Source organism: Ctenopharyngodon idella, chromosome 3, assembly GCF_019924925.1.
Source record: "Ctenopharyngodon idella isolate HZGC_01 chromosome 3, HZGC01, whole genome shotgun sequence".
Taxonomy (NCBI): domain Eukaryota; kingdom Metazoa; phylum Chordata; class Actinopteri; order Cypriniformes; family Xenocyprididae; genus Ctenopharyngodon; species Ctenopharyngodon idella.
The window spans coordinates 38406275-38430474 of NC_067222.1; the positions used below are offsets into that span (position 1 = coordinate 38406275).

The 24200-nt window shown below is 36.5% G+C and overlaps 2 protein-coding genes across 23 annotated transcripts in view; one reads left to right on the plus strand and one right to left on the minus strand.

Moving 5' to 3' along the window:
* unkl (unk like zinc finger) lies at positions 1-24131 on the plus strand. 9 transcript variants are annotated; one of them, XM_051886231.1, is made up of 17 exons: positions 1-430; positions 1350-1559; positions 5634-5810; positions 9126-9259; positions 9423-9558; positions 10253-10370; positions 10474-10558; positions 11454-11620; positions 11990-12178; positions 12790-12852; positions 14488-14731; positions 15243-15335; positions 15420-15653; positions 16657-16853; positions 18575-18832; positions 19026-19197; positions 19466-24131. In XM_051886231.1, the coding sequence occupies exons 1-16, from the start codon at positions 366-368 to the stop codon at positions 19179-19181; spliced, it is 2526 nt and encodes an 841-aa protein (XP_051742191.1). In that variant the 5' UTR covers positions 1-365; the 3' UTR covers positions 19182-19197; positions 19466-24131. The 9 variants fall into 9 exon arrangements, with proteins under 9 accessions (XP_051742191.1, XP_051742190.1, XP_051742192.1 ...); XM_051886230.1 differs by having other exon boundaries at positions 5-430; positions 19026-24131; XM_051886232.1 differs by having other exon boundaries at positions 6-430; positions 14515-14731; positions 19026-24131.
* Positions 21686-24200, minus strand: part of LOC127508380 (dynein axonemal assembly factor 8) — a 15269-nt gene continuing 12754 nt past the window's right edge. For all 14 annotated transcript variants that reach the window (XR_007928788.1, XR_007928789.1, XR_007928792.1 and 11 more), the window contains one exon: positions 21686-24189. The gene's annotated coding sequence lies outside the window, so the exon portion shown is untranslated. The remainder of the gene's footprint in view (positions 24190-24200) is intronic.

A 24200-nucleotide genomic window follows, 5' to 3' on the forward strand; every position in this document is an offset into this window, starting at 1 on the left:
GACGATTCCGATCTCACATTTAGCAATTTACGTTTTTTTTTTTCACTCTTGGAATCACTCTTTAAGAATTTATTAAGAAATATAACTGCCTACTAGATAAATAAGTAGCAATATGTCATTAGGCTATGTGTTTTATTATATTTTATCGTTTTGTCATATTTCTGAATCATTTTGTCGAACAATACGTAAACACTTGGTTTGTGTGAGGAATCGTTGCATTATTGTGACACTGCTGCTATGCAGCATGGTCATTGTCTCCTATTTGTTTGTCCCGCCAGTTGCTCATATTGGCCTTGCAGCGGCGCGCGAGAGCATGAGTAGACGAGAGGGTCCCCGCGCACGCGCTATTATTGTTTTGACTGAAAATGCCGTCGGTTTCGAAAACGGCGGCGAGCGCTTCTCCTCAAACCGAGAAACCAACCCACTATACGTAAGTAAAGTAAACATTAAATGGACGAAAATACGTTTCCGCGGAACGTGATGACTATTCGATAGCCGACTGTCGGATTTACATTTGTAACGCGTGCTGTTTCCTTTCCCTCTGTGCGTTTTAAAATGGTGCTTTTCCTTTTGTAAATTCCTCCGAATGCACGCGCCTCTCAAATCTCAATGTTGATCAAATCAACAATCTCATCTCCGCTAAACATTGCATTGTTTTCCGTATTAACGCGTATAATCGCGCTGTGTGCAATTAGAAACTTAAGAAAGTGCTCTTCGCTTTATTTGCTGAAAGCCTGCTTGTGTAGAAAAGCTTGAAGACATGTATACTGCACAGCAGCGAAGCGAGCGAGTCGAGACGCTCGCTAGATGTAGCTAGCAGGCTGGTTTGTTAGCTGCATCCGCCTCCTTCCTCGGCCCGTGTTTCTTACTCTACGTTATTTTCCCTCCGTACGCACCGTTGGTTTGAATGGAACGTACGTCGAAGATTGTACGTAACTCTGAACGCTAATCGCGGAGTACTTGGCGTAAGCTTCTAATGTTGTAGTGGAGAGCCTTGATAAATGGCTCACAGTGGCTGCTACAGTTGATGCAGTGGATTTTTACCGCTATAAAACACACTCCGTTCCCATTTAGCTGTTTATAAACACATAAAATGAACATTATATGTTTATAGTTGCTAAAAAAAGCTGTTTTATCACGTAAAATATTTATCTAGGGCTAGTTTTGTGGTGGAATGGCAGCGTATAAGAAACTACGCAGTGTAACAGCCACCACAGCTCCAAACTTTGAACGTAGTTTGACATTACTGTTTCCATACTGATTTGTTTATATCAATCAAGCGTAGTGTTTGGTGCGGAGGTGGTTGATTTATGAAGCTTTTGACCGTGCCTTTCCCGTTTTAATCCTAGATATTTGAAGGAGTTCAGGACCGAGCAGTGCCCACTGTTTTTGCAGCACAAATGCACACAGCATAGACCCTTTACGTGTTTCCACTGGCATTTTCTAAACCAGCGAAGACGGAGACCTATACGGAGAAGAGACGGGACTTTTAATTACAGCCCAGATGTGTATTGTACGAAGTATGATGAAACTACAGGAATATGTCCCGATGGAGACGAGTAAGTAACTTTCTTTATTTATATATCTCAGTTAAGAAAGCGTTTTTCAGATAGTAGTAAAATTTCGCGCCTATGCGCGTTGTAGTCATGTTTATTTTGCTTAGACGATGTTACTGTCTGTGCATGGGTTGCTCGAAACGAACGTGTGTTTTTGTTTCAGTTTTTGTAATGAACTGCGTCACTGATGTTTTGTGGATCAGATCTGTCGATTGTAAATGACACTGGGGGTTTTCATTAACCATGAGCATGTTGTAGTGTTTTTGACTCATCGTCTTATTGTTTTGTGTAGCACACGCCTTCTTCATAAAACATGAAGTTGAGCAGACCGTTGTCTTATAAATTCACTATAGTGTTTACTTTATGTTAATGTTTTACTCCACCGTGTATATCGGATATTGCCTAATAGATATATCGCTTTCTCCCGTACAGTTTTTTTCATTCGATGTGTGTATGTATCTCGAGTTTCACTTCCACTTTTGACTGATGATTCTCTCAGTTCCCAGTGTGTGTTAACAGAAATGTATAGCTTCAGTTTGGAAATGAAGGTCAGCAGGCTGATATGTTTCTTGCTATCTTGTGTGTTGAGCTTAGGGAACCCAAAGACACGCCCCCTGTTCTCTGGTTTGTGATTGGCTCTCCGGTGCACGTACTCTGTTTTTGACTGGTCCATTGCTGTTACAGTGTTTACGATTCCCTCTCTTCATAAAAACTCAAGTGTGTACAAAGCAAGTTATAGTCGTTGTTCAGAGGATATTTAAACTCCGACTTTCAAACTACCATCAGGTCTAAATTTACACCAGTTTCATATTTTGTTCTCAGTTAATTTGTTTGAAAATGAAATGAAAACATTGACCACTAAGTTTATTGATCCTTTGTGGTGAATTATGTTCTTAACCTAATAATAACCTAATTATGTTCTTTTTAACATAAGTTAAAACACAAAAAAACAGCATATATATATATATATATATATATATATATATATATATATATATATATATAAGGCTATATAAATGATGAGATAATTACTATAGTGTCCACATGTCACTACTGCTACTCAGGTGTCACATGTGGATACTTAATTGCTTTCTAAGTTTGTATTGTAATGGCATGGCAACTTTGTTTTGATTTTGGGAATGCTGTAGTATTTCTAATCTCACTGTGAGATTGTCATTGAATCCTGTAAGACATCTCTGTCAACCTTTTGATAGTATATACAATAGATTCTGTCTGTAATTAAACCTAACATTATTTTACTAATGATTGTACACCCTTAATCATTCTATCATAACATGTTTTTATTGGTGTTACACAATATATGGGGACCATATAGGTTATCTTCCAATATTAGAGATTTAATAAAATATTATGGTATATGGTATTGTTCAACATTTAATTGTGGATGCTTGTTTCTGCATATTTTTTTTATATTCTTCCTTGCCTTTTTTTTTATATATAGCTTTAAGGTACAACATTAGATTATGGCTAATATTTAAAGGGATAGTTCACCCAAAAATGAAAAATGATCCCATGATTTACTCACCCTCAAGCCATCCTAGGTGTATATGATTTAATTCTTTCAGACAAAGAGTTATGTTAAAAATATCCTGGCTCTTCTAAGCTTTATAATGGGAGTGAATGGGAGGCATGTTTTGAAGCCCAAAAAAATGCATCCATCCGTCATAAAAGTAATCCATACGACTCCAGAGGGTTAATAAAGGCCTTCTGAAGCGATTGGTTTTTGTAAGAAAAATATCCATATTTAAAACTTTATTAACTATAATAACTAGCTTCTGGCAGACGACTGTACGCATTGATTTGCGGCGGAAGAGTAACCTCTGACCCGACACATGACGTAATGACGAACGTGGAAGCTCAGACGAGAGCAAAACAAATTAGAAGTCTAAAACAAGAATTTTTAAAGTGAAATGCTGGAGGATTTCAATATAAGAGAAGAGGAGCTTGAGTTTGTTGCACAGCCCTATTTGTTTAAACCACGAGAGGCGTCAAAGCTTACGATACTCCTACATCCTGCGTCATACATCGCTTCAGTGGGTTACTCTTGTTGTGCAAGTTGACTTGCGCAGTATGTGTACGGTCGTCTGCTGAAAGCTAGTTATTTTATTTTAGTTTATAAAGTTTTAAATATGGATATTTTTCTTACAAAAACCCATCGCTTCTCTTCAGAAGGCCTTTATTAACCCACTGGAGTCGTACGGATTACTTTTATGATGGATGGATGCATTTGTTTGGGCTTAAAAATCTCGCCCCTCATTCACTCCCATTATGAAGCTTAGAAGAGCCAGGATGCTCTTAAATATATCTCCAATTGTGTTCGTCTGAAGGAAGAAAGTCATATACACCTAGGATGGCTTGAGGGTGAGTAAATCATGGGGTAATTTCATTTTTGGGTGAACTATCCCTTTAAATATTAGCCATAATCTAATGTTGTACCTTAAAGCTACATAAAAGAAAAAGAACGGAAGAATTAAAAAAAAATATATAAAGAAACAAGCATCCACAATTAAATATTGAACAATACCATATACCATAATATTTTATTAAATCTCTAATATTGGCCCCGTATATTGTGTAACACCAATAAAAACATGTTATGATAGAATGATAATGATTAAGGGTGTACAATCATTAGTAAAATAATGTTAGGTTTAATTACAGATAGAATCTATCTTTCAAATCTGATTCAAACCACAATTTTTTTTATTTTATTTTGTATTTACCTACACCTGAACTGAAGGTCACTGGATTATTATTATTATTCTTTGTCTTTTGATGCACTTTGTGCTCTGACTGACTTGCTCAAATGAAGCTCTAATGTAAATGGTTAAATAATTACGAAAATGATTTTTTTTCCATGTGTATTTGCCGAATCAAAATGTATGTCACATAGTTTCAGTGTAGGCATAGATCACACATTCATTCATCCAGTAGCAGCCGTCCTATGGTGACATCATTGCTGTTGCTATAGTTACTGTTGCTACCTGAACAAGATGCAGTTGCTATATTTGAGAAGATTATTGGGTATGTAGCATTTTCAGCATAAATCTGCTCTCCTCTGGGCTGCTGTTTGGATTGTCACAGCCCCATTTTCCGTGTGCCTTAAATCCTGTCTTAAAAATTAAATGCATATTTCTTATACACATCTGGTTCTCCTAATCTGATCATTTGCTTTGTGTTGCCATGTTTCAGCAATATCCATTACTTATGTTTCAGTCAAGTTTAATGCATTTTAAAACTAAAAAGTGCAGTTATCCGTGAACAGCACCAAGAATACACATATATTTCATCATGTCATGCCATGTAATGTAATGTTTATCCACTTTATACCAACATATCTTGCAAAACAACTTCCAGCCGGGAAGTATTTCACAAGTGTTTGACTGTTTTAAAGTTGTGAAAGAGCTTGGCAGTGTTGCTTGTTGCTCTTCATGTCTTTTTATATTACATGGTACATTTAACATATATTTCAGTGACAAAAAAAAAAACTGTTCTAATATATTTGTTGATGAATTTTAAAATAATTTCAATATAATTATAATTGTTGATAATTAAATATAGTTACAGTAATTATTTTAAAACATTGTGCATATGTTCCCATGTGGAAACAAGAAACAACCTTATTAAAAAAAGCAGTAATTTAATTACATATTTTAACAGCGACAGCAAGTGTATTTCGTTTACTCTAATCAAACTCATTTTGCCTCTGGAAATAGAAGTAGATTTAGTACTATTTATAGTGTAGATTGCAGTTGCAGTGCTGGGAATAAAAGGAGTTTCTCGCACGTGCTTCCACACATTCTTCCCACTCTGTCATAGCAATGAAAAAGTTTTGTTGTCTGTTCATATCTCACTCTGTCTCACATTGTGGTATGTTAGAAATAGTTGTATGGCAGGTAAATGCAGTTTCAACGCAATCGTATAGTTTTATGGTAACAACAAAATCCAACATCTCTTTATCTTTTATTATCTTTTTAGATTACGTATTACTATTGTTTAAAGTATCAGAATGCATTCAGCATTTATACTGATGAGCCGGTGCTTTTCTTCTCACAGTTGCCCTTATTTACACCGGACCACCGGTGACACAGAGCGCAAGTACCATTTACGCTACTACAAGACCGGCACCTGCATCCATGAGACAGATGCTCGTGGACATTGTGTGAAGAATGGCCTCCACTGCGCCTTCGCTCATGGACCACATGACCTTCGGCCACCGGTTTATGATATCAGGTAGGTTTTTTCCCCTCTCTGTGTCTTTTGCAAAGGTGCATATATGTATGATCATGTCCCTTGACTTGTGTGTAAGTGAGGGATTTTTCTACAGACAAAGCAATTCATGTTTTCCAATTTGGTTTTGATCATATTAAAGGGTTAGTTCACCCAAAAATGAAAATAACGTCATTTATTACTCACCCTCATGCCGTTCCACACCCGTAAGACCTTCGTTAATCTTCGGAACGCAAATTTTGATATTTTTGTTGAAATCCGATGGCTCAGTGAGGCCTGCATAGCCAGCAATGACATTTCCTCTCTCAAGATCCATTAATGTACTAAAAACATATTTAAATCAGTTCATGTGAGTACAGTGGTTCAATATTAATATTATAAAGCGTCGAGAATATTTTTGGTGCGGCAAAAAAACAAAATAACGACTTGTATAGTGATGGCCGATTTCAAAACACTGCTTCATGAAGCTTCGGAGCATTATGAATCTTTTGTGTTGAATCATGGTTCGGATCGTGTGTCAAACTGCCAAACTGCTGAAATCACGTGACTTTGGCGCTCCGAACCGCTGATTCGACACAAAAGATTCATTATGCTCCGAAGCTTCCTAAAGCAGTGTTTTGAAATCAGCCATCACTAAATAAGTCGTTATTTTGTTTTTTTGGAGCACCAAAAATATTTTCGTCGCTTTATAATATTAATATTGAACCACTGTACTCACATGAACTGATTTAAATATGTTTTTAGTACATTAGCCTGCTAGCATTGAAAGCATACTATCCCACCCTCCCTGCAAAATTGCTGTCCAAAGCCACTCCTCCTCCAAAACGCATGAACGCGCACACACACAGACAGCGTTAAACTACCTCATGTCTTAAAGCACATAAAATTACAAAAAATAATGAACGTAAACAACTTTAGAGAGCTTGTACCCGACTGCTGCAGATTCATTTGGGTATTGATACTGTTGACATGGAAACACATAATCCCGATTCTGACTGAATAGCTCCGGTTAGAACGTCACGGGTTGCCATCTTTTAATTACGGTAGTTATGGCGTGAATGCAGCATAAGCTCATTGTTTTGATTCAGTAGGAACTGAGGTCTGTCTGTATAAACACTGCGTAGCTTGAAAAGCACTGATGACATACAATGTCTGCGCGAACAGGGTATGCAAGGGTATGTAAAAACACACACTGACAGGCAGGTAGAGGACATCGTATCATTTCATTCGGATCGAATATAAAGAATGTATGCACATTTTATAGTCCTTCGCCTCCCACAGACGATATATATTTATTAAAAATACATTTAGACCGTTTAACATGGTGATTGCTATCAGGATATGAAGAGACTTTCAACCTGTATAACAAAATTCTGATTCTGTAGAGAATCACCTATTTCACCTTTAATTTTATTAATTTTAATTATAATTTTCACATGCGTAAAAATTGGCATGACGGGCTGAATGTAAATGCAAATTCATACTCTAATAGTAGGTGGCACTTACAGCAAATCAGAAAATACCCCAGTTACTCTGGTACACAAAAGCGATGTGCAACTTTCCGTTTCTGACACCCTCTTATCACAGAGATGAAAGGAAGTCCAACAGTATTTACACGTTTTCAAACAGCCATTCAAGATTTTTGCAGTTGTTATGGTGTTTATCAAATAACACCAAACACGAGTACAGAGAAAAGAGAGCCGGATCCAGATTCTTCTTCTGATTTTCACTGTCGCTTAGCAAGATAGTCTATTCATGAACCGAGTCGTAGTTTCCATCCACCTATTTTTATGTGCATTTTGGCATACATCGCATAAAAAGAGCTGGACGGAAACACCAAGATGTGCATAAAAACTAAAAATTTGCATTAAATTAAGAAAAAAATGTATCCATTAAAGGGATAGTTCTCCCAAAAATGAAAATTTGATGTTTATCTGCTTACCCCCAGGGCATCCAAGATGTAGGTGACTTTGTTTCTTCAGTAGAACACAAATGATGATTTTTAACTCCAACCGTTGCAGTCTGTCAGTCGTATAATGCATGGCAATGGTAACTCCATCTGTAAGAGTCAAAAAAACATGCACAGACAAATCCAAATTACACCCTGCGGCTCGTGATGACACATTGATGTCCTAAGACACGAAAACGATCGGTTTGTGCGAAAAACCGAACAGTATTTATATCATTTTTCACCTCTAGAACACCACTATGTCGAACTGCTTTGCAAAGTCTGTCATCAGAATGATTTGGTTTAATTCCCTCACAGAAGCGTCTTGCGTGATTGCATTCACAAACACCAGCATCCGAACGAAAGATAACATCACATCGTTTATTGCGGTTTGTCTGCACACTGTGACTCAAGTCATTTATGATGTAAGAAAAAAGAGGCTCAGTGGCTTCTCCGATTGCCGCAACTTTCATTTTTATTACAGATATTTTGCTCCAGTTTCCCAGGAAGTGACGATTTTGTTCTCTTGAACACATGATGGGATGGAATTGCTGCTTTTATCGCCAATGTTTAATGCGATATTTCAGTTTTGTGCAGAAGTTAAATTTGCAACTTTGAATGGAAACATAGCTAGTGGATCTGTGCATGTGACCAAAAGTGTGAATCTTGTGTGAATCAGTGCGACGATAAAGAGATCTTTCACATGCAAATGTTTGTGTCCATCTGAACAGGCTCGTAACAGCCGGTCATTCGAATTCAAATGTTTATCACACCAAACATACGTCTTGGTGTGAACGGAGAACCTTTAGAGAAGAAGAAATCCTTAGACTAAAGGACAGCAGTCGGAAAAGGAAGTTCTTTGCCTTGTGGCTCTTAAATTCCTGTTTTTCAAAGGCGGGGGATTTCTGCCAGGATCCCCAACCCCCATCTAACGTAAAAGCTGTGAATCCCAAAGTAACAGCAGTTTGTGCTTGACATTGTTTTATGACAATTGCTTTGATTTGCAAAAAGCTGCACAAATTTTCAGTTGATTAGCACCTCCATAGGTATTTGCATATGCATTCAATTCATAAGCGAGCACTTATTAAAGTGCTTAATCTAATTTGCAAAAATGTACCTTATTTGTTGTTTTACTAATGACATCAATTACTCTTGTTTTGCCGAGCAGTCTGCACAGCATAGCTGCAAACCGTTTGATTCTGGCCTGGAAATGTGGCTTACCAGTGATTAAATAACAAGAAATATGCCATCTCAGCAGTTGCCTAGCAACATCTATGTGGAAATAGCTGTTGCATCAAAACCAATCTTGAGGGATTTTTTTTGGTGGTGCTTCTGAATGGGTGGGCTGACTTGTATAATTATGTTTACAGAGAGATCCAGGCACAGGAAGCTCTGCAGAATGGCCAGTTGGGATCTGGGGAGGGAATTCCTGACCTGCAGCCGGGTGTGCTGGCCAGCCAGGCCATGATTGAGAAGACCCTAAATGAAGACCCACGTTGGCAAGGTGACACAAAAACTTCTCACACCAATGCCAGCCCAGTATAACAGGAATAAAATGAAACTGATATCAGTGGTAATGGTTAAAGGTTTCAGTGGTGGTGGGTACAAAATGACACTGTGTTCAATCAGGTCACTCATATTCAGTTTCTGTTGCCCTTTTTTTACAGACACCAATTTTGTTTTGGCCAACTACAAAACTGAGCAGTGCACCAAGCCTCCACGTCTATGCAGGCAGGGCTATGCCTGTCCCCACTATCACAACAGCAGAGATAGGAGAAGAAATCCCAGAAAGTTCAAATACAGGTGAGGCAGAATCACTTCAATTGCAAAGCAAATATTCCCAAACAAAAAAAGATGACACATGTGTCACCTAAAACACATCCGTGAGTGGAAGTGACACTGTTAAAGAATATATATATATATATATATATATATATGGGGTGTAATGATGTAACGATACACAGAAGTCACAGTTCAGTATGTACGCCGGTTTTGGGGTCACGGTTCGGTACGTTTTTTTCAGTACAATAGGAAAAATGGTCACTTTAGTTTAATACATGTACTGTTACACCACTTATATATAGGCAGCCAAAAATTTCAGAGGGCCAGAATCATTGACCAGATCAGCTGCTTTGATGACTCGTTTTGACTGTGTCAGTGTCTATTTCATGCACACAATGTGGATAAACTACAACAGGACACACTTTATTGTGACCAAACATTATGCTGGAGTAGCAATATGTAAAATTTGTTTGGCTGAAATATCAAGAGGAGAACTTTACTACGGCTAGTTTATTTTCAGTTGGGGTAAACTTTTGAATTTTACCTAAAAAAAAAAAAAAAAAACCCTCAAAAAACGTTTGAATTTGACCTCAAACCTCAAAAATCTTTTCATTTTGGTTTCGGGAAAAAACTCATTTCTGTGCATTACTATTTTTAATTAACATGACACTCAATTCCTGTTGGATTCAACATAAAACTGAATCCCTCTTGGCAGGTCGACGCCCTGCCCGAGTGTAAAGCACGGTGATGAATGGGGCGAGCCCTCCAAGTGTGAGAGTGGGGACAGCTGTCAGTACTGCCACTCTCGCACCGAACAGCAGTTCCACCCAGAGGTGAGACTGTCACACACACAACGTTGAACTTGAATGAGTGACTTTGAATTTATTTGATTTACGTTATTTTCTTTATCTCACCAACTTCTATGTCTGTTTCAAGATTTACAAATCTACTAAATGCAACGACATGAGGCAAACTGGATACTGTCCAAGGGGACCATTCTGTGCTTTTGCACATGTGGAAAGTAAGCATGATTATAAGGATGACTGATTTCACTGTGTTTGTGTGTTGTAGTTATTAAATACCTGAAATGCAGTGATTTCATGTAGTTCAGGTATGGCTGCAAGATTAATTGAAATAAAATCGAAATGGCTCAGTGTGATTATCAAATTGCAAAGACTGTAATTTAATTAAACAATTAGGTAACAGTGTCCTTTTTACATGTACTTACTGTAGTAAATTATGCATAATGACATGCAACTAACAGTAAACCTAATCCTATCCTCTAACCCTATAGTAAGTACATGTTGTTAGTTAATGTTACTCAGTACTTAAAAGTATAATTTACAAGCGAGCAGCTCATGATCCAGTGTTTTCTTTGTCTCAGACGGCTTGGTTTGCATCACTTATAACATGCAGTTTTGAAAGCAAAATGTGCCAACCAAACTTGTTATGATAAGCACTGATAAACACTGTTGTGGTTTTGCGCAAAAATAAAACCTTGGTGGTTTACTGTTTGAAAATGTAAGAAATTAAGACAGCCGTAAATATTAGTATTTTAATTTTGCAGTAATGTAAAATAAAATTATTATTATTATTATATTTTTCTTAAAAACTCTTTTTGTATTTTACAGGGAAATATTACAATAGTAATATTTTTATTTAGTAGTAATTATTATTATTATTATTATTATTATTTTATGGTGATATTGATATGTAATCACAAATTTTTGGCCAAATCTCATACAAAAACAAGCACAGCAAACCTGGACCTTTTTTTTTTTTTTTTTTTTTTTTTTTTAATTGCAATTTTATCAGAGAAAAATTACTTTTTTTCTTCTTCTTTTTTTTTTTTTTTAATTGTGCAGCTCTAAGTTCACGACTTTAAAGAATATTTGTGTGTGTGTGTGTGTCTGAAGGAATTCCTTCCACAGAGGAGACCATGAGCACGTTGCTCTCAGCAATGCAGTCGGGCTCTCAGTCCAAGCTGGGCTCCCAGCAGTATCCAGAGTGTCCAATCAACGAGTGGAGCGCCAACACGAATTCCATCACCAGCAGCGCGAGTAACAACGGCCAGACAGGAAACGTATGTTTGCATTCACCTTCTCACACCTGTCTTGCATCTGTCTTACATCTGTGGTAGAGAAAGGTCCTTTAGGAAGCAGTTTTCTTTCATTTCAGCAGTGTTTCATTTTGTTTTCTTTGCATTCATTTCTACTTATTGCAGTCTGTGTTGGAAAGCGAGAATACCTCAAATTCAAATCAGGGCTTTCTACTCAAATGCTTCTTAATTCACATTACACCAAAAATTAGACTTGATTGAGCTGTTTTTCTATTATTGTGAGCTAAATCCTCTCACATCTACATCCACCCAGTCAGCACCGAAAAATCACCTATTTGGCTGGCTCCAAACCCACATTTTTTTTTTAAGCTCATTTGTGCTTTTCTCCTTCAGGTATCATGCTCTAATAGTCCGACTGTAACACCAAGCTCAGGGAGCAACAGTTCTTTGTCCCCAATTGGACCCATCGGCAGGCCAAAATGCTTTACTAATGGTAGCTTATGTTCAGAGTCCACCACGTCCAGTGTTTCCTCTCCGACGTCTAACTATCCCAAAGCTCCGGGTTTTGAACGGGAGGATCAGGTACACATGACCGTTTTCTCTAGCCCTTTCTAAAGGGATCTCCTGCAGGACTGCAGGCATGACACATACTGCAAGCTTCACTTTGATTTATTTGCCCTTGGGTCATTTTCATTTCACCACTTTTCTGTTGTGTTTTTCAGTGATTTGTTGTCAAATGAATATCACTTGTCTTTAGTTGTCATTATTCAGTTGTTGTTGTACTCGAAATTTCACGTCAGTCTTTGAGATTGAGGGTGTGGTATCATTGTGTGCACAGGTATTAATACTTTGACTGTGAAACGCCACATGAACTTGTTTATTCTGTCCATTTATCGTTCATGTTCTGAGGTGTAAACTATAAAATTAAATGTTGTAGTAATGTGTGAACGACACCCAGAGGTCATATAAACGTTGTGGTCATCATAAAATATCAAAACGAAGCATGCTGTCATGGTATACTGTAACACACATCTTTAAACCACAGAAGGACGTACTTTTTTTTTTTTTTTTTTTTTGTTCTTTTCTTTTTTTGGTCGTCTTCTCCTGAGCAGGTAGCCGTTGCCTACGTAATAACACCCCTGGTTGCCTTAACAACATCAGGTCACATGAAAGGATGTGTTATCTGATTTCAGGCAAAGAACCAGAAGAGCCAGTCTGGGGAAAATAATCAAAAGTTAATGGACCAAGACAAACAGGTAAAGCAACCTAGTCCTCATATTCACTCATTTAACAAACTTACATGCAAGGATTGCAAGCAAAGACATGAAGTGGTTAGAGCAGTGGAGCAGGTTATCATGTTTTCATCCTCATTTCCAAGAAACCATATAACATTACATATCATCTGAACATAATGGCAAAAAAAGTATTGTATTTGCAGATTTTTTTTATGTAACAGTAGCTGGGTTTCCATCCAAATGTGAAGCGAATCTTTTCAAAGTTCGCAAAAAAACAAACAACAACAACAACCCCCCCCCCCAACCTAGTATATAAAACACCATCAGCGGAAACAGCCGATTAGTAGGGCTGGGACAATACATTGATTCTCCATTCGCAATTCGCGATTCGATTCTGATATTTTCTCTCTCGAATCGATTCTGAGCTTAGTTTTAAACAGCAGATGGGGCTCTAGGCTAGTTTCTAGCTGCACACTCAAATGCTCATGAACAAGAGTGCTGGAGAGTGCTCATGCGTTCGGCTGAGTCATGTAAGTGGTTAAATGTACTTGCACCTCGGCTCAGAAGGCTTTTATGACACGAGATTAATGTAAACACTAAGAGCAAGAGTAGTGCCATCTGCTGTTAAAAACTAAGCTCAAAACTGATTCGAGAGATAATCGCGCTACATTGGAAAATATCAGAATTGCTCCAGATTCTTTGTATAGCAATTCGAGAATCGATGTATTGTCCCAGCTCTACCGATTAATCACGTGGGTTTAATGTTCGCTACGTCAGAATTTATTTGGCAAATGCTTTTCCATCTCCTATTATTCGCATTAACTCTTTTTAAGTCAAAAACCACCTCAAACGAGCATAAAAACTTTTTTTGCGAGTTAAGGGATTTTTAAAATTTTTTTTTTTTTTTTTTTTACATTTGCCGTTTCCTTCGCTCATTTCTGATGTGCTACTTCAAAATGCGGATAAAAACAGGGTGATGGAAACATAGCTAATATTTAAAACAGTGTTGTTATCGCTAACTAAAACTTTCGTTAATTGAAATACTTTCATTTTCGTTAATTAAAATAAAGCTAAAATAAACTATAACTATTTGGAACGCCTACAAATTTTAATGAAAATTAGAAATGTTGAGTTGGCAGTAAACTGAAATAAGCAAGTGTAAGTTATAAAACTACTAAAGCTGAAATATAAATAAATGGAAGCTAAATTGACTAATATTATATATTACTAAAACCTAAAAAATAATAATAGTAATAATGATACTAATAGTATAAAAATACTATTACAGTGGTTTAAAATGTAAGGTTACATGTTATTTTAAGGTGTTACTGTAAAATAAAGTGCTACCAAATGTTACACCTGAAAGAAAGAAAGAAAGAAAGAAAGAAAGAAAAATATAGGTAGTAAAATAGTAAATTAAAAGCGAAGAACATTAAGGCAGAAATGTCAGGGTGATACAACTGTCCTGAGCTCAAAATCAAGGAAAAAAAGCCTGAATAATGTTAAGTAGTTTGGCATAATCTTTTTATTATCATTTGTTTTAATAAAGAACAAAACTGCTTATTAATGTTTGAAAAACATTATTCATTTATACTTGAAAACCTTATATGAAAACAAAGAGTACATTTCTAACTTGTCACTTGTGTTTTAAACTAGATTTTTCCTTCTTTTCATCGTGGACAGTCTTATTTGACATTGTCCCATGTCACGACTGATTCACAGGCTCACGGCGGTGTGTTCTCAGTTGTGAACCCACTAGCGTCCAGCATTACATCGAGCATCACGTCCAGCTTGGCCTCCAGTATCGGATCTGACAGTTCGTCGCCCACCACTTTATCAACCATGAATGCAAAAGCTACGCCTTTTTATCCAGGCAGCAATACTGTGGAGTCTGTAATAGGTAAGGTCCTCTCCAGCACTCTTTTGTCTTAGAGCAGTCTAGCCAAGCGCTACATCTAAAAGTGCACGAGACAGACTCAGCCCAGATAAGGCAGTGCAGATAAATGCCGAGCGTTTAGTGAAGTCGAAGGAAGTGTGTTTGTGGCAATGCATTAGCCATAAGTCAGTGAGTCCACTGAAGCTCACTAGCAGCAGCCATGACTCAGCAGCACAGAGCTCAGTGATGGTAAGTGCTTTTGCCTTTACGTCTGCCTTTTCTTCTGAGCTAATTCAAGCTAAATATATGGCTTTTATCCAAACACAGGATTTGATGTATGGTTATTATAGACTGTGAGTTGATGTGAACTGAAATGAATTGTGTTGCAGGATGGATAACTAAATCATCAAGCCTTTTATCACTTCAGATTTTTCTATTGGAGTTTAAAAAAACATCATTAATAGCTTTATGCAGTATTGTCTCATTAAGTAGCTTATGCAAAAATATTGAATCGCACCACTTTTCTTGCTCTTAGGATCTGCACTTGACCTAAATTTTAGTGACATCAATGTTGCCTCCCTCGACAAAGAGCTAGAGGACCAGGACAACAATGGCCTTGGTTTAACAAGTAAGACTTTATTGTTGTTGTTAGTTTTGGCTTGTACTGGGTATATGATGCTGTTAATGTTTAAACACTTGTTTTCCACCATAGATCAGAGGTTATTAGGAGGCTCTGCTCCTGTCAATATTCCTGGCTCTCTGGCTCGGTCTTCCTCTCTGCATTCCTCGTCATCTCTATCTGCCTCCCCGCTCAGCTCGCTGTCTCAATCCCTGTCCCAGTCTCTCCTTACTGGAATGGCCTCCCAGCAGAGTCAGCCACAGGCACCACCTGTTAAAACCGAGCATGGCCTTCTAGGAACACCCACGTCTACACAGAACTCCTTAGGTAAGAACTGTAAGGTTTGGAGATCGTCATATTCAAGATGAGAAGGGCCAAAAACTACTACTGAAGAATATTGTTTGGGATCAATAAGTTTTAGTAATGTTTTTGAAAAAAGTCTCTTTAGGCTGTATTTATTTGATAAAACAGCAACATTGTGAAATATTTTTTACAGTTTTTAAAAGAACTGTTTCCTATGTATTATATTTTAAAATGTAATTTATTCCTGTGATCAAAGCTGAATTTTCAGCATCATTACTCCAGTCTTCAGTGTCACATGATCCTTCAGAAATCATTCTGATATGATGATTTGATGATCAAGAAACGTTTCTGATTATTATTATTATCAGTGTTGAAAACAGTTGTGATGGTAAATATTTTTGTGGAAACATCAAAATTATTTGATGAAAAGTTTGAAGGAACTTACTTATTTGAAATAGAAATCTATAAAACAAATTTTACTTTCACTTTTGATCAATTTAATGCATCCTTCCTGAATAAAAGTATTATTATTTTTTTATTATAATTATTTTCTTTTTTTATTTATTAATTTTTGCATGAAATTATGCATGATAAAGGTAGGAAATCTTAAATATCTGATATCACAATAATAAACCAGAACAAAGTTGTAGCAAAAAAAAAAAAAAAGCATTTTAGGGCTGACTTTGTGGTCAGTCTGTCCTAAAGTGAAGTATTTTTATGAACATAAAAACAAAGAGGAATATACAATTGTGCTCATCTCATTTACATAAAACTAACAGCTTTAAACAAAACTTTGGCAAATCCAACAATAAATCTCTGTTGTTGCCCAACAGACTGATAAAAATGTGCAAGTTGTATAGCAGCCAGCTAAACAGATTGAAACTTTTTTGTGTGTGTGGTGTGTGCACTATGCATCAGGTGGTCCGTGGGCGTGCCATCTGAGGCTGAGGCTATTATTTTCCTAAACTTTTGCATATGATCACAGTCTCATGAATATTTGAGTTGATGTAATAATGTTTTGGCTTAGGTCTGAATGGCGGAGCAGGGAGTATATGGGACTTTATGAGTGGCAGCTTCTCTCCCAGCCCGTCTCCAGTGTTCAGCAGCCTTACTTCCAGCACGGTCGGCTCCAGCAGCGCAGACATCGGCCGGCTCCTCCGAGAACTGGATGAAGCCAAGCGCAAGATAAAGCAATGGGAGGAGGCCTGGCACCAAGTCAAACAGGTCAGATATGTTTGCTTTTTTTATGGGCCTCATGAAATGAGTGATGCCTTTTGTCAAGCAGCCATTTTCAGGTTCCTGTAGGTTGTCTCCGAGAGATTCATGCCCAGTTTTATTGTAGAAAATAGAGTCTGACACTGCTTTGCTTATTGATGCCATTATCTTACAGTGACACCTCAAGCTATTGAGTGCTGCAGTGATGATGTATTTTTGTAGGCCCTGGTTCCCTCAACAAAAACCCAATAGGATTTTTTCCATTGGCTTTTGGATTACTAAAGAAAACAAGCTCTGTGACCAACAAAAGTTTATGATTCTTACCTGTTTTGTTCTTCCGGATAATCTTCACATAATGAACACCACTTTTATGAATTCTGAAGCCTAAATGCAACAGCCAGAGGTAAAAAGCTAAATGTAGGCTATAAATGAACTACTCGCATGCTTCAACATCACCACCATTAAGCTTCCGACAACTCTTTCAGTCTTTATTTAAAAACATTTTCCCTGAAAGTTTGAGTTAGAATAGTTGCAAGAGCATGATAAACATGCAAGAGCATGATAAACACAATAAGGCTGTAAAAGCAGACTAGTGGGTAGATGAGTTTACCTGTTTGGTGTGATAATGTTTAATGTCCCCAACAACCTTTAAAGTAGGGCTGCGTAATTAATCGAAAATAAACCTCATGCGATTTGGCAATTGGCTGCGTATTTTTTTTTTTTATGCGCAGCTTGTCAGTGAAGTACGGCTAAATGCTGCTCCATCTGAAAGCCAGAGGGTGCTCTCGTGCAGAAACTCCAAAAATGCCCCTCAGGAGTACGATAACGCACGTAATTATAGGAAATCCCTATAAGTATCACACTATCACTGTAGCTGAATAAACAGAAGATTGAAATGCTTTGATTAACATGACTAATAAACACATGACTATGACAATATATGGTTTATCTGACGACTTCAAGCCTTCTCAGGTATTTTCATGATAATAAAGTAGATTTATAATTCAATGCTAATCAACATAGCCTTTATCACTGTATAGAATATTATGAAATATGTTGTGTGTCTTATTCTGTGTGAGAAGCCACATCATCTCACAGAAGGGTGTTTTCAAACACTCAACTGACATTATGAAGTGAGTTTGGAGTAAAAACATGTTATTAAATGTTGTCTTTTGTTAGACAAGAGGTTCATAAATGCTAACCATGTTTGGAAAGATGTTATAAGCGACTCAAACTCACAGTGCTTTCAGATGGAGCAGCATTTACTACTGATCACAGAGCCGCGATTCACAGACAAGCTGCGCATAAAAAAAATAATCGCATCCTTTGCGCTTTCAAAATTGCACTAAGCCAAATGGTTTAACCACTATTTCGGGTTAATTTCGATTAATCGTGCAGCCCTACTTTAAAGCTTCATGGGGGGTATTACGGATGTATTTAATGACCTATTGTATGTATGTATTTTATACCTAAAAATATCTTCAGCTTGTGTTCACCACAGACCTTATTTCAGGCATTTAACCAAAAACCCATTCAAAAAAAACATTAACTTTGGGGGCGATGGAACCAGAAGTGATAAAATGCGAACTCGTTTCCACGTTTTGACCTATAAAAATGTCATACCTGCAGCACTCCTTTAGCTTTGCAGCTTGAAACAAGCCCAGAAGGTGTAGAATCAGTTTAGTCATTATAATCAGATGGAACGTTTCATTAAAACACACCTCTTATAGGCCTGTGAAGCGTGGCAGAAAGACGCTCACGAAGCGAAAGAACAAGCTAAATCGGCAGAGGCGGAGCGGCAGTTGGCAGAGCAAAAGCGAGAGGACACCGAGCGCAAGCTGAAGGAACTGCAGGGAGACTTTGACGTTTTGTGTCGCTCCCCCAACACGCCTCTCCTGCGCAGCTACGGCGAGCTGGACCAGCTCCCTCTGCCAAAGCTCCGCTCCATCCAGAGCCAGCTGCGCTCTGACCTAGACCTCATAGACGGGGTAAGAAGGACCAGGTCCCAACACACATACGCCACCATGTCACATTTACACACACTCTAAGTAGACCGTCGTACTCTTCTCGTCAACTAGACGGCAACACGGTTTAACATCCACACGAGTCAGTCATGCATGACGCACTGCATTAAATCTGTCAGAGTGTGACTGATGTTAACTCTTCTTTTTCTCAACACAGGTAATATATCAGCTTCAGTCAAAGAAATGTATAGTTTGCCAAAAGCATGATCGTTCCATTGTCCTGCAGCCTTGCCAACATTATGTACTTTGTCAGAACTGTGCGTCTGGTAAAACGGAATGTCCTTACTGTAAGACGAAAATATTGAAGTGGTGATGTACAGCTATCCAAGGTACTATTTAATGATTTAGCCCTTTGAAGAACTACTAATACATAATATTATTATTATTATTATTATTATTATTATGCTTACAATTTCTAAATAGCATTTTTTTTTTTTTTTTTTCAGTATTTCATATAGTGATTCAATTGATTTGTTTTATTAGAATCTAAGTGGTGTTTGACTGATACAAGTTCTTAAATGCAATACCTGTTCTGTACAAGCTAGATTTTTATCCATTTTCATAAAGCATTAAACAATTTCCCCTTGGTATTTATAGTCAGTTGGCCCTGATTTGACTGTTAGCAACAAAATCATCGGTCCGACGCCACTATTGCTACTAGCTGTGTGAAGAGGATTCATTTCTTGTTAAAAGCACTTTGTTGACTTGGAAATTTGTCTGAGGGTATTTTTTTGTTTTTATAGAAATTTTGCTTTAAGCTGCTTTTGTAGTTGTTTTTTCTTTTTTCTAAGATTTATATTTTTTTTCCCCAAATATGCTAAAGTATGAAGCTTTTGTGTGTACTGTGAAACATAATAGAATATTTCATTTTTTTCTTACTGTTAAATCATGGTATAGTGTATATAACTTGTTAGTTTTCATATAAAATAGTACTAAATAGTAGTTAATATTACTTTCATTGTTACTTAAATTTTTCAATCAAATAAGTGCAAACTTTGAATGCATTTTAGGCATAACCAGCAGCTGTAATATCAGTAAGGCACATACTGTATGCTAAGGCATTTAGTAAACCGATTTCTCCGTCTTATAGTGACTATTTAGATATACATTATGTAGTTGTTAAATGAGCACATGTGTTCTGAAGTCCTCAGCGACACAGTTATTTTTTGTTTTTTTGGACTTCAGCCTTTCAGATATGTCAGAACATATATCTGATTCCTGGCCACTCCCTCTTAAGTGCCTTGCCTTACAAACATTCGAAGCATCTGTGAAGAGTTTAGGATTGTAGTACAAAACCCATCAGCTTGTGCAAAGTTCTGCAAAGTATGTATTTTTCAGTAGTACCATATTATCGGAGCATTTACCGGCCCAATTCAGTACTAGCGTATTTCCGAGAGACTTCACCCTGGTCGGTGCCTGAGCTCTTGAGGTTCAGCTAAACAGTCGTTCCCTCTTCTTCATTAACGATGGTGCTTTTTGGGTGCAGCTTCATTATCGTTGGAAATGTTGAATCATCCTTAATTTAAATGTGTAGGGATATTCAAATCAGGAAATGTGTGTGTTTCTTTGATTGCAAAAACTGGCTTAGTACATTTCTGTTTATTGAAATGTGTAGAATTGTAGTGCTCTGTAGTGTTTACAGACAGAAATCGTTAGTGTTTTTTCGTATCCAAATTCGACAGTGTAATGTGCTTAGGTAATCTAATTGAAATGACCTGCTACTGTGTTATCTGAAACTTTTCTTTTTCCTGTTCCTTTCATATTTACACCAACAAGTTTGTGCGGTAAATTGTCAGGTACACAAAGGTGCAAGTTCTTTTTTCTTACGAAATCGGGATAAACAGTTTACTTCAAAAGGGATGGTTATTGAGGATCTCATTGTCCAGAACCTCTTTCTTTTTTTTCTTTTTTTTTTTCCTCTTTCTTTCAGCTTCACAAGGCAAAGACAGTGTATATATGATTTCTCTCTGCTTTCTTTCTTGCATTGTATCTAAATCCACAAGGTCTGTATGTAGCTCATGTTCTTGACATTTTGGACTGATTTGTCACTGCATGTGTCAGTGTGTAACTTTTGTTAACCAGCTGAAGCTCTAGATCACACTGCCAAATGTATTGAGCAGACTTATCAGTTGTTGGTCAGGCATCACAGTCGAGCGCTCAAAGTATTCAAAAATATTTTTTAATGCATTGACTTTGTGCGTATCTTTTCTAGTTCGATTAGCAAAGACATGTTCTCGTTCGTACGATGGTTGACGTAGATAGGTTGAAATGGATCAAAGCAGCTCTGGGTGTGATGTTTCCAACACTCAAGTGTTCAAGAGCTTTGCAGACGTGTCACTTTGTTGAGGAATTAGTTCCATTATTTGGTTATTGGACCATAACATAGGGTTTTGTTGAACTATAAAATGTGGTTAATGTGTGAGAATTCACACAACATTTATTTCACAAATTAAGAGTGCGGTCAAATCAAATGTGGACTTTGCTCAAATGAACCAAAGTGGTATTGTAGTTTATACTTGTTTCAAAGTTCAATTGAAGTGGTGTACAATTACTATGTCAGTTTTTCAATGTTTAATTTGACAGGACAACTATGCCAACTGCTTTTGCTGACAATATTAATGGACTGAATGCCCATTTTTGTAGTTTCTACCAAAGACCTTTACTATTCTTAGTTCTCACTTCAATTTTATAACTGCATTTTCATTTTAACATTTTGAGGAAATAGTTAGAAAAATGACCAAACCTAGTACCTTATTTACATAATATGTGCATTCGAAAAATCCTAATGAATCACAATTCTTTAACTTAATATAAAGATTGTGTTTCTTTTTTTTTTTTTCTTTTTTTTTTTTCAATTTCTCAGTAAAAACGATAACATAGTATTGAATTGGCTGTAATCTACAGTGAAGGAATGTCATAGTAATGAATGAATATTTGTGTTAATATTCTTAAGTGGCCATATGGATTAGTGCTTATTTGAAGTATATATTATTTCTTTTTTATACAAATAGTACTTGCTTGTAAAATTCTGAAATCAGTTTTGAAACATTAGTTGTTGTGCACTACTTGTATACTGTCAGGAATTTAAAAGAGTATCTCGGCCCGCAAGGTGCTTTCTTTAGTTTCCATTTGACTGGTGTTTGTTTTTCTGTCTGTTTAGTTGGGATTCTTCAGAATTTGGATATGAAATAAGAAATCTTTTAACTTTTTTTTTTTTTTCTTCTTGAAGTCTATTATTGTATTGTCAAATGTTGTCTACCATGGCTGTGTAGAACTTATTTGATTGTGATGTAAAATGGGTCCCTTGCTCATGCTAGTTGAAATGGCTGAGACAGACATTGGGTTACATTTATATAAAAATGTTCAAATATTCCTAGCCTTAAACCTCACTTTTTGGCTTAGTTACATTTGCGTGTTATAGTAATGAATAAGTAAAAAATATAATTGTTCAACAGAGGAAAAAAAAAAAAAAATGTAGACCTGCACTTAAATGTCTGATCCAAGATCAGTCATTCTGCTTGATAATATTGTTAAATCTTAGAAGGATCAAGTCTCTTTGGAACAAATTTGTGCCTTTTAATAAAACCACATTGAAAGTATTTTTCATTGAACAAATGGGTAAGCCCAGCTTACGAAATGAGCCGAATTTTAGTGCCTTGGGACATTTTAAATCTGTATTTCTCAATGCACGAGAGTCCTGTCACAGACTTTCGATGGACCAGTGTATTAAAATAATACATAATTACTCTGCCATGCCTTTGAACGTTTCACTTTGAGTAATAAGTGATTCTGATAGAGAAATACTTGTTCATGTTGAAAGTTAGGAACAGTTAAGGTGTTTTGCAATGGTATTCTCTACCAAGGGTGTTAAAAGTAGCAGCTCATCTGAACAGTTTATGAAGTATGACAAAATTAATGTGGAATTGTTATAAAATCTAGTCGTTCCGAGTTTGGACTTTGGACTGATTTTCTGTGTTATTGGTTTGCTTAACAGTGATTTTTCTGTACAAAATTTCTAATAATGGCAGACGGTAATCTTTAGTCCACAGCATGATCTGTCTAAACCCCTCTGTCTGCATCAGCCATTTTAATAACAACTGTAATCGAAGATGACCATTTAACATTGATGTAAGACCAGGCATCTGTTATTAAAGAAGCACCAAGGACTCTTGTTTAGCAATGTGTAAATTAATGTATTGGAAATTTACCATAATGCTCTGCAGTGGAAATAATCATTTCTTTATTTCTTTTTGCATTCTTGTGGATTTCTTTTGTTCATTTGTTTGTTTTTCTAATTTTGTTCTCTATCAGTAGTGTGATTTATTGAACCTAAGGATTTATGCAATCTTGTATATAAGTATTACATATGAAACTGGTTAAATTTAGCAAACTAGCCAGGGGGGAAAACAATTACAATAGTAAACTTTTGTAAGAGGCTAAAATAATAATAATAATAATTAAAAAAAAAAAATGCCAGAATTTTTGGAACCACTGTTCCCTATAATTAATGTTACGGTTATTCGAACATTAAATCCCTGAATATTGAATGTACCATTCAAATTAGATTTAAAATGGGTCACTGGAATAACTTAGAGAACAGTTAATCTATAATGATGTAGCACTAGTTTTGTGAATTGCGATACATTACATTACAAATAAATTTATAAGTTAAACAAGTGCAGTTTTCAAGTTTGTGTATTTATCCATGTAACAATTTGATGGAAATATGAGATGTATTTTTCTCAGGGTTTTACAGGAGAACTGTAGAATAGAGAGAGATGTCCAATTTTCAAAGGAAACTGCAACTCACAGATTTATTAGCTCAAAAGTCAAAATGAGGAAAACATTTATATTGCGAGGAAGAAACATATCCCTTATTTTGGTACAGTATGCATCAATATATAGAACAGCTTATATTCTAATTAGTGTTGAAATACTATACAATTTGCTGTCAATATAATACTTTGTGTATGTGTTGTCAACACAAGACCTTAAAACATTTACTGGGAGTTATGTGTTTAAGTTATGGAGGCTTCTTTATGGAATAGTTGTACGTTTTTATGCCGTGCAAGGCCAGAGAGGTTTTTCTTCACTAGAATTACTTAAAATGGTATTATTTATAATGCATAATCTTTTTCTTGTAGTGTATCATTTAAAATTGTTAACACTTGTCTACACTACAGCAGTTATGCAATGGTTTACAGAATTCATGGAATTATTTTTGTCATCATGGGAATTAAATAATTTTTGATCTTTAACCTGGCTCGAGTGTTTTGTCTTATTCCCCTTTTGTGCTGATGAATCATCAGTTGCTGAGTAGACTGAAAAAAGT

Coding starts and splice junctions, on each gene's coding strand:
- unkl (XM_051886231.1), top strand. CDS start 366: ATGCCGTCGGTTTCGAAAACGGCGGCGAGCGCTTCTCCTCAAACCGAG. Junction 1,560..5,633: donor ATATGTCCCGATGGAGACGA/GTAAGTAACTTT, acceptor TTCTTCTCACAG/TTGCCCTTATTTACACCGGA. Junction 9,260..9,422: donor TGAAGACCCACGTTGGCAAG/GTGACACAAAAA, acceptor CTTTTTTTACAG/ACACCAATTTTGTTTTGGCC.